General features: G+C 41.7%; 1 protein-coding gene across 11 annotated transcripts in view; it reads right to left on the bottom strand.

Annotated features, from left to right (window-relative positions):
- Positions 1–13,747, bottom strand: part of LOC131952256 (protocadherin Fat 1) — a 221,384-nt gene that overhangs the window by 196,634 nt on the left and 11,003 nt on the right. For all 11 annotated transcript variants that reach the window (XM_059314814.1, XM_059314816.1, XM_059314815.1 and 8 more), the window contains exon 2: positions 6,344–9,706. In XM_059314814.1, the coding sequence (XP_059170797.1) occupies positions 6,344–9,698 (3,355 nt within the window). In that variant the 5' untranslated portion in view covers positions 9,699–9,706. The remainder of the gene's footprint in view (positions 1–6,343; positions 9,707–13,747) is intronic.

Genomic DNA, 13,747 nt, shown 5'->3' with positions numbered 1-13,747 from the left:
ATAAACAGTAGGGCCTACATTCAGTGAAAAAAAAAAATAAAAGATTGCCTTTTATCAATCCATGCTAATTATAATTTTCTAACAATAATTTCCTCTTACACATCCGAATAATTTGCATTCACATTTTGCTAATTATATTATTGCAACACTAATTCCTTCTATGACGAACGTATATTTGCATTCACATTTTTTATTAGCGTGAGTTTAATGTATTTTTAAATTACCTCCTTTGTCAAAATTAGAAAAGAGTTAAATTAATTTGATTTTTCTACCCTGCTGTTATTATGTTATTAAAATGTATCCACTTTTTCTGGGAGCCTAAACGAAAATGATATTTGACATTAATCTTTTTAATACGTTTTAGCAGTTTGCGTGTATTTAATATTTTCTTGACGTTATGCGAAAGAGTAAAAACCGTGGCAATTATAAAATAGCTCTATGCCGCTATATAAACAAACCCTACTCTAATACTTATAATAAGACACTGCGGTGCACTGAAAAGCACAGCATGGTGCGAATGTTTACTTTTATGGTTCCAAAATCTATAGCGATGACGGAAGGAAGGAAGGAAGGACTGACACACTACCAGCAGCGTTATATTATAGACTAGCTGCATCCCGTGCTCCGCCACGGTAAATCTTTTTTAAATGTACCAACTTGGGAACAGAACAAAACTAAATACAACACAAACGAACGCAAAAAAAAACACAAACGAAAAAACAAACACAACACTCATAACATAAACACAATTTAAATGCAATCTTTTAGGCATATTGCTCAGTCTAGCCCGTAGCGCCAAATCGCGCCCTTTCCGGTGACTTGCATCCCCTCAAACTTTCGATTTGCACCCCTGTCCCCCCGCCCTAAAACTTTCGATTTCCACCCCCCTCGCGCAATTTTTTCCAACCCACTTTGGCGCCCCCTAAGGTCGGCACCCGGGGACATATGCCCCCCCCCCCTCGCTACGCCTCTCCTATAAAACCCCTAGCTTGTCCGCAAATCCGCAAACCGAAAGATAGAATAATAATTAGTAAACAATATAAATAATAGGCAGTATTTAAAATATCCGTGTTTTACTTACAATATTTCACTTTATCCATTCACGCATTTTTTTTCCAGTACTTTAAATTTTAAAAACTTACAATAGAGTTTCATAACTAAAACCATTGCGCACCTAATGAACGTAATGACGCGTCTACAATAATGCTGAATAGTTGATTCAAAATTATAAGTAATTATAAGTAATAAACAGTAGGGCCTACATTCAGTGAATAAAATAAATAAAAGATTGCCTTTTATCAATCCATGTTAATTATAATTTTCTAACAATAATTTACTCTTACACTTCCGGATAATTTGCATTCACATTTTGCTAATTATATTATTGCAACACTAATTCCTTCTATGACGACCGTATATTTGCATTCACATTTTTTATTAGCGTGAGTTTAATGTATTTTTAAATTACCTCCTTTGTCAAAATTAGAAAAGAGTTAAATTAATTTGATTTTTCTACCCTGCTGTTATTATGTTATTAAAATGTATCCACTTTTTCTGGGAGCCTAAACGAAAATGATATTTGACATTAATCTTTTTAATACGTTTTAGCAGTTTGCGTGTATTTAATATTTTCTTGACGTTATGCGAAAGAGTAAAAACCGTGGCAATTATAAAATAACTCTATGCCGCTATATAAACAAACCCTACTCTAATACTTATAATAAGACACTGCGGTGCACTGAAAAGCACAGCATGGTGCGAATGTTTACTTTTATGGTTCCAAAAGCTATAGCGATGACGGAAGGAAGGAAGGAAGGACTGACACACTACCAGCAGCGTTATATTATAGATATATATATATATACTAGCTGCATCCCGTGCTCCGCCACGGTAAATCTTTTTTAAATGTACCAACTTGGGAACAGGACAAAACTAAACACAACACAAACGAACGCAAAAAAAAAAACACAAACGAAAAAACAAACACAACACTCATAACATAAACACAATTTAAATGCAATCATAAAGGCATATTGCTCACAGTCTAGCCCGTAGCGCCAAATCGCGCCCTTTTCGGTGATTTGCACCCCCGTTCCCCCCCCCCCCCCCGCCCTAAAACTTTCGATTTCCACCACCCCCCCTCGCAAATTTTTTCCAACCCACTTTGGCGCCCCCTAAGGTTGGCACCCGGGGACATATGCCCCCCCCCTCGCTACGCCTCTCCTATAAAACCCCTAGCTTGTCCGCAAACAGAAAGATAGAATAATAATTAGTAAACATGTAAATAATAGGCAGTATTTAAAATATCCGTGTTTTACCTACAATATTTCACTTTATCCATTCACGCATTTTTTCCCAGTACTTTAAATTTTAAAAATTTACAATAGAGTTTCATAACTAAAACCATTGCGCACCTAATGAACGTGATGACGCGTCTATAATAGTGCTGAATAGTTGATTAAAAATTAAAAGTAATAAACAGTAGAGCCTACATTTAGTGAATAAAATAAATAAAAGATTGCCTTTTATTAATCCATGCTAATTATAATTTTCTAACAATAATTTCCTCTTACACATCCGAATAATTTGCATTCACATTTTGCTAATTATATTATTGCAACACTAATTCCTTCTATGACGAACTTATATTTGCATTCACATTTTTTTATTAGCGTGAGTTTAATGTATTTTTAAATTACCTCCTTTGTCAAAATTAGAAAAAAGAGTTAAATTAATTTGATTTTTCTACCGTACTGTTATTATGTTATTGAAACGTATCTACTTTTTCTGGGAATATAAACGAAAATGATATTTGACATTAATACTTTTAATATGTTTTAGCAGTGTGCGTGTATTTAATATTCTCTTTACGTTATGCAAAAAAGTAAAAACAGTGGCAATTATAAAATAGCTCTATATCGTTATATAAACAAACCCTATTCTATTTCTTATAATAAGACTCTGCGGTGCACTGAAAAGCACAGTATGGTGCATAGTTTACTTTTATAGTCCCAAAATCTATAGCGATGACGGACGGACAGACACAGCCCGCTTATATTATAGAGATATATATATATATATATATATATATATATATATCAGTCGAGTGCCTCTTTGTACTGTTTTAAACATGGACTTTATATAATATTTTTATTGTTGCCAGTTAATTACTCTTTACATTTTAATTTATTATTGGTGCAGAGGTTGAGCGGGGTGAGGTAAAAACAAGGCAAAATTAGAGAAGTAAAATTTTAATAAACCACTAAAAACTGACTTGATTTAACCTACTAATGAGCAAGCGAAACACCATCTAACAGTAACAGGTTAAACGAGCTTAACTCTGAGGTTCATGTCAGTGGTTCCATTGTATTGCTACACGCCGGCATCCCGCGAGAGCAACAATAAAGTCTGACATTCGCGCCTGGGCAGGTGTATTGTTGTCTGTGGAGAACTCAGTGGGGTATGTGGACTGTGGGGGCATGTAGACGGAGGGGGGGGGGGATTGTGGCAACATGCAGACGGTGGGGTTGCGGAAACATGCAGGCGATAGACTGGAATGTCTGAACTTGCCAGACTCAGGTTGTGTAGCGGAAATGATGAAGAAATACGCGAGCTTAGAAACGAGGGATAATTTGTGGCAATTGTGAAAGTTGTGAAACTTGTCATTTGTAACTTGCATGTTGTGTTAGGTTGAATATGATTCACAAAAAGCTAAACAAATACATTGACGCTGAAGTTAACTTACAAACTCCACATATTATACACCCCGTCGTCACCTTACCAAGTCAAACACGAAATTTCTAGAGCAATTCAGTATTGTATCTGTGTCTCGGGGTTTAGTATACGGTAAGGCTAGGGTTCCGTCAGAGCTAAGATTACGGTCAGGGTTAGGATTATGGTCAAGGTCAAGGTTAGCAGTAAGGCTCTGAGTGTGTCTGGGGTTCGGGTAAGGTCATCGGTCCAGAGCACCGTGTGAGCAAAACGCTGGGAGAGATAACACGACTTTTCCTAACACCTTCTGGACTTGCTCGACTCACCAAACTAAAGGTGGGGGGGGGGGGGGGAATTAGAGTGGGGAGTGTAGACGGTCATGTAGCTAAATAAACATCCGACCCAAAAGGCATGATAATAAATATAAAAACAAGAAAAATGTGGTGCGTTTCGTTTGCAAATGAAAACATGGTTAAAACACTTGACTCAGCGGGGATGAGAAGGTCTGTTTCATATTACATTGTAATTGTGGGCTCCTCTAAGCCATTACTTAGGAATACTCGCTAAACCGTGTAAATAAAATTGTTAATGAACTATTGCTACCTAGTACTAGATCTATGTGTGCTTTATTTTACTGCCATCCTTAACTTCCTAACGCCAACAAAATGTATTTCACAGGTAGGCTATTTTGTATGTTCTATCTTCGGTATTAAGGCGTTTTGAAAAAAAAATTTAATCGAACACTTGCAGTTATACTCGTTCATCACCGGTCATTAGACCTTTTGAAAATAAGATTAGTTTTATAATTTGAACAAATTTTAAAAAACTCGGTAAATAGACAGAATTTTTTTTTTAACTTTTTTTAAAAAATTTGAACACTCGAGGTTTTACAAGTTCAACCCTCTGTAACTAGACCGTCCTAAGATTAACCGTTAATACTTTTGTTTTTATCTCAGCCCACGACGCATCGGGCCACTATCGGTAAGTAGCCCGTCCACCGGAAGTTGTACCGCTGGACGATGACCAAGCAGGGACCACAGTCTTACCGTTCCCAACACAAACTCGTGTATAGAAAACCACTCGAGGTACTGCCCGCCCTTTGAAGTTGTGATTAGCAGGACGCCCTCGGCCCGCGGCTCGTATCGGCTAGAAACAAAGTCAAGAGTCTCGTTATCGTACGCGTTGCTCCGGAATGAGCCGGTGTGTTTAGATAGGATTTTTTTTTTTTTTTTTTTGAAAAGTGGACAACGATTGGTTCACGGGGTCAAGGTGTGGCAGATTGTGGCACGTCATACTTTAAGGCACTCGACGCGGCGCTCGGTCGCAGAAGTGAAGAAAACAATGGACTGCAAAGGATTTTTTGGGAACAATTGTTGCCATGGAAACGTAGATATGTTACTGTAATTTTAATAATGAATTTTGGAGAATATGGTACAATAGGCACAAATTATGTGCAGTATTGGGCAACTGGCAAAAAGAAAATATAGGCCTACTAAACATATTTAAAAAAAAACACTTTTCAGCAATGACCCTGAGCATTGGCGTTTCGACATTAGGTCTTCGCAAGGTATAATTTATTGATACTTCCCCAAGATGAGATTTAATGTTTCGTCATTCCGATTAAAGTGGTGACATGGATAGTTAACTATGTTTGTTTGTTATAGTATGGCATCAACGATATTATAAGGTATAAAACATATCAACGTAGGTAATACATTTCATCACATCTTCAGATAAAATTAAAAAATTAAAGTATTAAAATATTTAGTTTTTAAACAGATTGGGCTACAATAACGAATATCTGGCGGTAATATATTTTATCTTTAGCCCGTGTACTGTATTATAACTGCATTATTTATTTATTTATTTTAGTGTTTTTATTATTTTCAAATGTCTGACACCGGGCATCTTTAAGAAGAAAAAAAAAAAACATTCCAGAAACAATTAAATTTCTAATGAACTCAACTTTATCCCCCCGCACTTCAACAGAGGGGTTTTAAAAAAATTATAAAGTTCCGTTCTAATGCCAATTAAACCAAACTTTTAACACGCGATGCACAAAAGGAGGGAAGGGGGAAAATCCATTTCCGAGGTTTATGTTTGTAAGCATCGAGAGCCAAAAAAACGATTCGAGACGTTGGGTGCGATTAATATAATCTGACTCGCCGAAAGTCGCGAGGGCTGAAAATAAATCGAGTTATTCGCTTTGAAAGCCTATCTTCGTGGCGGTGAGATGTGTCGTGATATAAATAAAGATTTGAATGTTATTTTAACGAGGAGAAGAGGAGAGGGGGAATCGAGGATGAGGGTGAACTTTAAAAAAAAAATCAGAAAATTTAATCAGATGACAGTTTGGCAATAGAATCAAGGATATCTTCAGTTTATAGCGAGCTCAGGAGAATTCCAGTCCCAGATCTTGATTTCTTTTAAAGGGTGAGGGGTGGGGAATGGGGGTCGAGGCACAAACATTTTAAGCTAAATATTTTTTTTTTAAATATTATTTTAAAATCGATAGTGTGGATTATTTATTCCTTCAACACATAAATAGGATTCCAATGCCCCCTCCCTCTTCCACCCCCACCCCCACTATAATATTTAAGAAGGGAAGGGAGAACAATGAACATGTACTCACCATTGATGTCTATGGTAAATCTACCTAGTCCACTCCCGTCCAGTATGGTGTAGAACACCTGACCGATGCCGTTGCTCGGTCCGTCCCGGTCGGTCGCCTGGACGTACATGACGTAAGATCCGATGGGCAGGTTCTCGCTGACCGACCCCCGGGCCAGGAAGTCGGGGAACACGGGGTAGTACATGTTCTCGTTCACATCCATCACCTCGATGCTAACGTAGCAGATGGAGGTCAAGGCCGGTTGACCGCCGTCCTGCGCCACCCCGGTGATGTTGTACACCTGCTTCGTCTCGTAATCCAGCTTCCGCTTGATGCGGACCGACCCCGTCAGGCTGTCGATTTCGAAGAAGTTGTCGATCCCGTGCGCGAACGAGTACTCCACTCGGCCGTTTTCGCCCTCGTCGAGGTCGTGTGCGGTCAAGGTCGTGATGATGGTGCCAACAGGCAAGTCCTCGCGGACGCGGACATGGTAGGTCCCCGGTACAAAAATGGGTTGGTTGTCGTTCACGTCTTCGATGGTGATGTTGACGACGGTGGTCGACGCCAGCCTCGTTTTTAAACCGTAGTCCTCGGCGCGGATGACGAGGGTTTGGTACGGTCTGGAGTCGCGATCCAAATTGCGTTTAACTTTAACGATCCCTTCTAAAGGATCGATGTAGAAATCCCGGTCGTCTGATATTATGGAGTAACGAATGTCCGCGTTGTCGCCTGTGTCCAGGTCTTTGGCTTGGACCTGAATGACCACCGCATCGACCAACGCGTCCTCCTTTAAGCTGACAACGTACACGGACTGCTCAAACATGGGCACGTTGTCGTTCTCATCGCGGATGTTGATCTTGACATCGACCGAGACCGACAGCGAGGGCTGCCCCATGTCAGTGGCCGTGAGGGTCAGGGAGTACTCGGTCTTCAGCTCGTAGTCCAGCCCCGAGAAGACCACCAGCTTCCCGGTGAAGCTGTCCAGCTTGAACGAACCGCGGTGGTCGTCCCCGCCGGAAATGACGTACTTCAACTGACCATCGTAGCCGGAATCCGGGTCTGAAACGAACGCCCCGAAGTCTAGAACCGCAGTTCCGACGGGTGCGGATTCGTAGACGTCCGCGCGTGGTATAAAGGAATTAGAAACGACGGGTGGGTTGTTTTTGGGTTTGTTGTTTCTGTTGAGCACGACGATCTGTGGGTCCAAGTTGGCTATCGACGAGTTCCTCACCAGCTGTTCGTAACGGGCGAGGGCGTCCGTCCTGACACACGTGACCCTGGTCGGGTCGGTGGACACGTCGGTGTTGATCTTACTGTTGACCAGGGTCAGCTCGACCAGCGCCGGGATGGACACGTGATGGCTATCACTGGCCACGACCTGCAGGCTACGCTTCCCTTCCGTCTGTCGGGCCACGTCGCAGTTGACCGTTATGATACCCGACGAAGGCCCGATGCTGAAACAATCGTCCTCGTTGCCGTCCGTGATGCTGTACGTGATCAGATTCCCCGAGTCGAAATCGATGGCGGAAAGAGTGACCACGTCGGCCATGAGAGGCGAGTCGCGCGACAGGTAACCGGAACAGCGACTCTGCTCCATTAAAGGGGCGTTGTCGTTGATGTCCTCGACCCGAATCACCTGGACCATCTCCTCCTCCCGCTTGTAGGGCGACCCCCAGTCGGACACCCGCAGGTGGAGCTGGTAACTCCGCCTCATCGTCTCGTAGTCCAGCACCTCCGTGGTCGTTATCTCCCCGGAGAAAGCGTCGATTTCGAACGGTACCTTGTCGTAGTTGACGATACTGTAGCTCAGCTTCCCGTTGTCCCCGCTGTCCTCGTCGGTGGCGGAGACGGTCACAACGCGAGAACCCTTGGGCAGGTTTTCCCGAACGGTGACTATCTCCTGCGCCTTGTTGAAATCCGGCGCGTTGTCGTTGTAATCAATTAGGTTAATGATGACTTTAGCCTGTCCGGTTTTTCTGGAACCGGTGTTGGCCTGGTCTTGAGCCTGCACGACGAGGATGACCCGAGGGTCGATTTCGGCGTCGAGGTCACCGGAAGTTCGAATCAAACCGGAAACTGGATCGATGGAGAACAGTTCTTTCTTATTCCCGTCGACGATACTGTACAATACTTCAGCATTGGATCCGATATCGTTGTCGAAAGCTTTGACGAACAAAACAGGTGTGTTGTGGGGGACGACTTCAGACACCTCCATCGTGTACACGTTCTGCTCAAACTCAGGGGCGTTGTCGTTCACGTCTTGCACCCGCACTGGGATCACCAGAGATGTGGACCGCGGGGGTTCCCCGGAATCGGTCGCCATCACGGTGATGTTGTAGTTCTCGGGGGTCGTTTCTCGGTCGATGGGCGAGGCCACGACGATGTTGTACATCCCGCGCGCGCTTTGGGTCACGAGTCTGAAAATATTTTTCGGGTCGTTGGTGATGGTGACGTTGTTCACGACTCCGCTCTTGCCCCGGTCGTCGTCCGTCACCGTTAACACCGCGAAAATGGTCCCGGTGTTTCCGTTTTCGATGAGAGTCTGATGATTATGCACCTTGAGCACGGGGGAGTTGTAATTCACAGGTAGGATGTTGATTTTAAATTTGGTTTTGCTGTTAGGGGAGATACGCCCCGGGGCGGTCACCCCCCGGTCCTCGGCAAGGATATCCAGTTCGTAGACTTGTTTATTCTCGTAACGGACGGGCCGCGAGAGCGAGATGACGCCCGTGGTGGGGTGTATGGCGAACACCAGCGTGGCCTGAACCAGGCTGTAGTAAATCTCACCGTTGATCCCGCTGTCGGCGTCCGACGCCCTCACCTCGCCGATGCTGCTGTGCAGCGGCGTGTCCTCGGGAATGCTGATTTCGTACGGTATGCTGGAAAACATGGGACTGAACTCGTTGACATCCAGCACCGATATCGTTACGTTGGTAAACGTCTCGAGGGTCACCTCCCCTGGGTACGACCCTTTGGCTCTGACCTGAAGAAAAAACATTGAGTTGAGCTCTCGGTTCAAATTCCCGAAACTCGACGTTTGTATCCGGATCCTCAAAAAACAAAAATCCTTGACGTGCGTCGTCTCGGCGATGAAAACGTTATGAGGGTCGCCGCTGACGATCGTGAACTCGATGTTGATGGACGAAGGGTACCCGGTTCGGATCCCCATCTTCTGCGATGTTTGGATGTACACCTTCCCTATGCTGTTCTCGTAGATGCTACCGTTGTACTGCGGCTGCGTGAAGATGAAGTTCTCCGCGTTCATCGAGGCGCTGTCGAGGGCCTGCTGGTGGCCCTTGCTTGCGGCCACCGTGGCCGTCAGCACCGCTAAAACTGCCACCACCCTCAGGAAGGGCGGGGCTTCCCACCTTCTCATGGCTAGGGCTGAGTGGAAGAAAAAAAAGAGAAGAATATAATTAATTAATTAAAATCAATCAGAATGTAAATCAGAATGTATGAAATTTCTATTCCGTAGTCGCACTAAGGAGTCGACGGCGTGAAGAACTTCCAAGACAACTTCCTAATTCATGAAGTGATACATGTTCCAACAGAATCACAAAAGTTAGTTTCAAAAATCTATAGCAGACCGTGCTAAGTTTAAGGGTTTTTTTTTGTTTGTTTTTTATTATATAAATGTCATAATAAACCATTTCCGTAATTGATGTTATTTTATTTTTATTTCTAATTTTTATTATTATTATTTACATCTAAAACAATTCAAATTGATTTTAAGGAACTTTAAATAATTATCGCAGAAAATATTGCACTCAATTGAAAAAAACAACTCTAAATGTGATTTGAAATTACCCAAAATAAAAATATGTCTAAACCAGGTTAAATATTTATGTCAAAAAAAAATAAAAATAAACCTTTCTCCTGGCCACCTGTTCTACGCATGTCAGAAGACGATATACCAATCTTTCATAAGCGTAACTCTCGCAGCAAAAGGTGTCCCGCTCGTAGAGTTATTCACCCCTGACAAAATGTTTTTTGTCAAATTTTTGGGGCTCGGGTTATGCGATAAGGTTTACGGCGGTTTATAAATAATGGCAGGAGGAGGCGTTAACTGTTTACAGGTCGGGTCGTGGGGTCCGCCCCCCCCCCCCACACACATGCCATGTGTGGGCCAGTTAACATGTCCGGTGGCCGACCCTACACACTTGGTTGTGGGGTCCACAACCCCACATGCTCTGTGTGGGCCAGCTAACATAATTGGTGGCCGACCGTATAAACTTGGTGTAAGGGCCATCCAACACGCCTGATGTAAAGGCCACTTTGCATGTGTAGCGTATTGCCAATCTAATAAACCATGTGTAGAGACCATCAAAAAAACAACGTGTAGAGGCCATCTAGAAAACCATGTGTAGAGGCCATCCAATAAACAACGTGTTGAGGCCATCCAACAAACAGCTTATAGAGGCCATCGATAAACCACATGTATAGGCAATACAACAAACCATGTATCGAGGTATCCAACAAATGTTGTATGAAGGCCACCAATAATTAATGTATACAGGCCATCCAACAAACAACGTATTAGAGATCATCTGCAAGCAATGTCTAAATATCATCCAATAAGTCATGCATTGAGGCCATCCAACAAGCCATGGATAGACGCCATCCACCAAACAACATATAGCGGCCATCATTAAGTCATAAACGCATGCTTCGATAATATCAGGATCCTTGTCACATGTGTGTGCCTCTTATCATATGTTAAAACTCTATTGCTTTAAATACCAACCGGGACGCTCCTAATCCAAAGGATTAAAAAAAACAATGCATTAGGGATCAACTTATGCAACCAGCCCAGCTCCGTCTGCCTCACCACAACACTCGCCATTTGATTCCAGCCCTCGATATTAAAACCCGATCCCTGTTTGCGCGAGGCGAATTATTTCGACGCGGTAAACAACAACACACACGCACACACCTAGGTAAATAAACGGATATAACACAGGTAATCAAATCGCCTGCGTGAGACGATCACCAACACACACACATACACCACCAAACAACAACACACACACGCCTAGGTAAATAAACGGATATAAGGTAATCAAATCGCTTGCGTAAGAAGATCACCACACACACACACATACACTGACAAACACCACACACACACACACTGTCAAACACCACACACACACACGAGACGAGTTAGCAGAAGTAAAGAAAGAAAACAATCAAAACGAAGCAGCAAAGAGAAAGAGAAATAAACGAATGTAACATTATAGTGAGCGACGGGTGCTGATGAAGACAAATAGCAAAATTTCCATCTCAGTCGAGCCTGCTCCAACAGGAAGTCGATCTGGGGGTTAAAGGTGAAAGGTTGTTTTTTTTTCTTCTATCGTCGTAAATCAACGCCTAGATTGTCCTGAGACCCATCCGGGCAAATTAGGCCGTTATTTATAGCAGATATGTATATTGTGTAGCTGGGTTATTATATAAACGTGTATGATTAGGTGTTCATCTGCCTTTGTTTATGGCCCTGTATGTAAGCTAGTTTATTATGTAAACATTAATATTTATGCCAACGTGTGCTAAAGAACTTTTAGGCCCCCTATATGCCGGTACAATAAGGTATGGTAGACTTGCATTAAAACTATTAACTTAGGATATATTTAGTCTAATATTGGCGAAATGTTATAAATAAACTATTATATATTTATATCCGGGGTGGGGAGAGGGCACTTGAAACTTTTGAGGGGGAGAGGGGGCGAACTATGGTTTACGTATATTTTTTACAGAAATGATAGTTTTTTTTTTTTTCCATTTCATGCCTGGAAGAAACCCTGTTTAAGATAGCGTATACATACTGCTGTATTTATTTTCTAACGGTAAACCTACACTGTTAACTAACACGCTTTATCCCAAACTACTTTAGTTATCGTATAAAAAAGAATTTTATTTTACTCGTTAACCCTTGCTTCAAAAATCGATTTAAAAAAAAATAAAATACTAGTAAAAATGGACCGTTTGTGACTGAGACACACAGGGGCGGGTTGGGAAGCTGAGAGTAAGATCAATTCCATACACTTCCAGTATCATGTGGGCTCATGTAAACATGCTCTTCCTACTGCTATTTATGTAAACAATAACATCTACCAAACTATGCATACTGAACAGTGCACGAGAACCGTTAATAAATACACTGAAGTTGTTTTACAAAATCTTCTCAAGTAGTTTTACAAAACTTGGAACTGACCAGCGAAGAAAACAACAGCTACCCCGACCACCAACACTGACAGCTAGCTACAGAGTAGGGTCAGGTTTCATTATTATAAATTCGCCAGATTAATTTTTAATGAGAATGTGTATTGATTTCTAGGCGAAGTCTCAGTTTCTTTTTAAACTCATCATCAAATTTCAAAACTGACACGCGATTATTGAAAAAAAGGGAAAAACGTTGCACTTCAAGTATCGAGGATTAGAACGAGGGCTAGAAAAGTATCTGCCAACTTCCCCATGCAACTGTTGAACTCAAGAATACATGTCAATTAAAGAAAAATAAAGTCAAGGCAGGTAAAAGAAAACATGAATATTTTATTCAGGTGTATTTTCGTTGCGTAATAAATAAACACGGGGTCATTAAAAAGAACTTGTCAAAACATTTACACGAAAAAAAATTGAATGAAAGCTATTTGTGGTTTGATTTTTTTAAATTCCGAAATTCTGTTGAGTCAATAAATACATTCGTTTGTTTTAATAAACTTTGAGTCAATAAATACAGCGATTTCTGTTTTAATTTGCTTTACATTTTTTAGAACTTTTTAAAAATTTGATGGCTAAATCTTTAATTGCGGCTTTGCATATTTAATAAGATTTTTAGTAGCTGAACTAACAAACTTTTTCAAAAATGAGAGCCGTTTTATAAATACTTTAGCTGCTGAACTATTTAATGAGCCTTTCTAAATATAGCTATCTTTAGACCTAGCGATCTATTGGGCAAATTAAGTAGAGTTCATATTATGTATCTCGACCTCGGCATATGAAGGGAAGGTGAGGTCAGCACTTTACCCAGCCGCCTTTACTAACATGAGTTGGGTACCCATCAGAGCTGGGTGGACTCATGGACTCTATTGACTTGGACCCGGATTCATAATGGAGACTTCCGGGTTAGCAGCCTAGCGCTCTAACGCTTAGGCCACGCCGTCCCATATTTCTAAACAGAAAATTTGATTCCAGTGCCACAAAAGCACCAATATATGGTTGTAGTTATTTTTCTTCAGATGCGCTTATTGTCAGTAATGATCCCAAGACTTTTTGTGCTATATTGTAGAACTAACCACCTAAAGATTTAAAGAATGTTGCTGAAGCATTCAACTGACAATTTTTGTTAAACTAGATCTAGCCCAACGCCCATTTTACAGCTAATTACGCCTTGCTAAAAAAAAAAAATAACTCGGAATCGCTATCGGATCA

This window comes from Physella acuta, unplaced genomic scaffold, assembly GCF_028476545.2.
Source record: "Physella acuta isolate Inbredline_101_S28 unplaced genomic scaffold, ASM2847654v3 ptg000862l, whole genome shotgun sequence".
Classification (NCBI taxonomy): Eukaryota; Metazoa; Mollusca; class Gastropoda; family Physidae; genus Physella; species Physella acuta.
The sequence above is the reverse complement of the archived record's forward strand: the minus strand, read 5'-3'. Positions and strand labels throughout refer to the sequence as shown.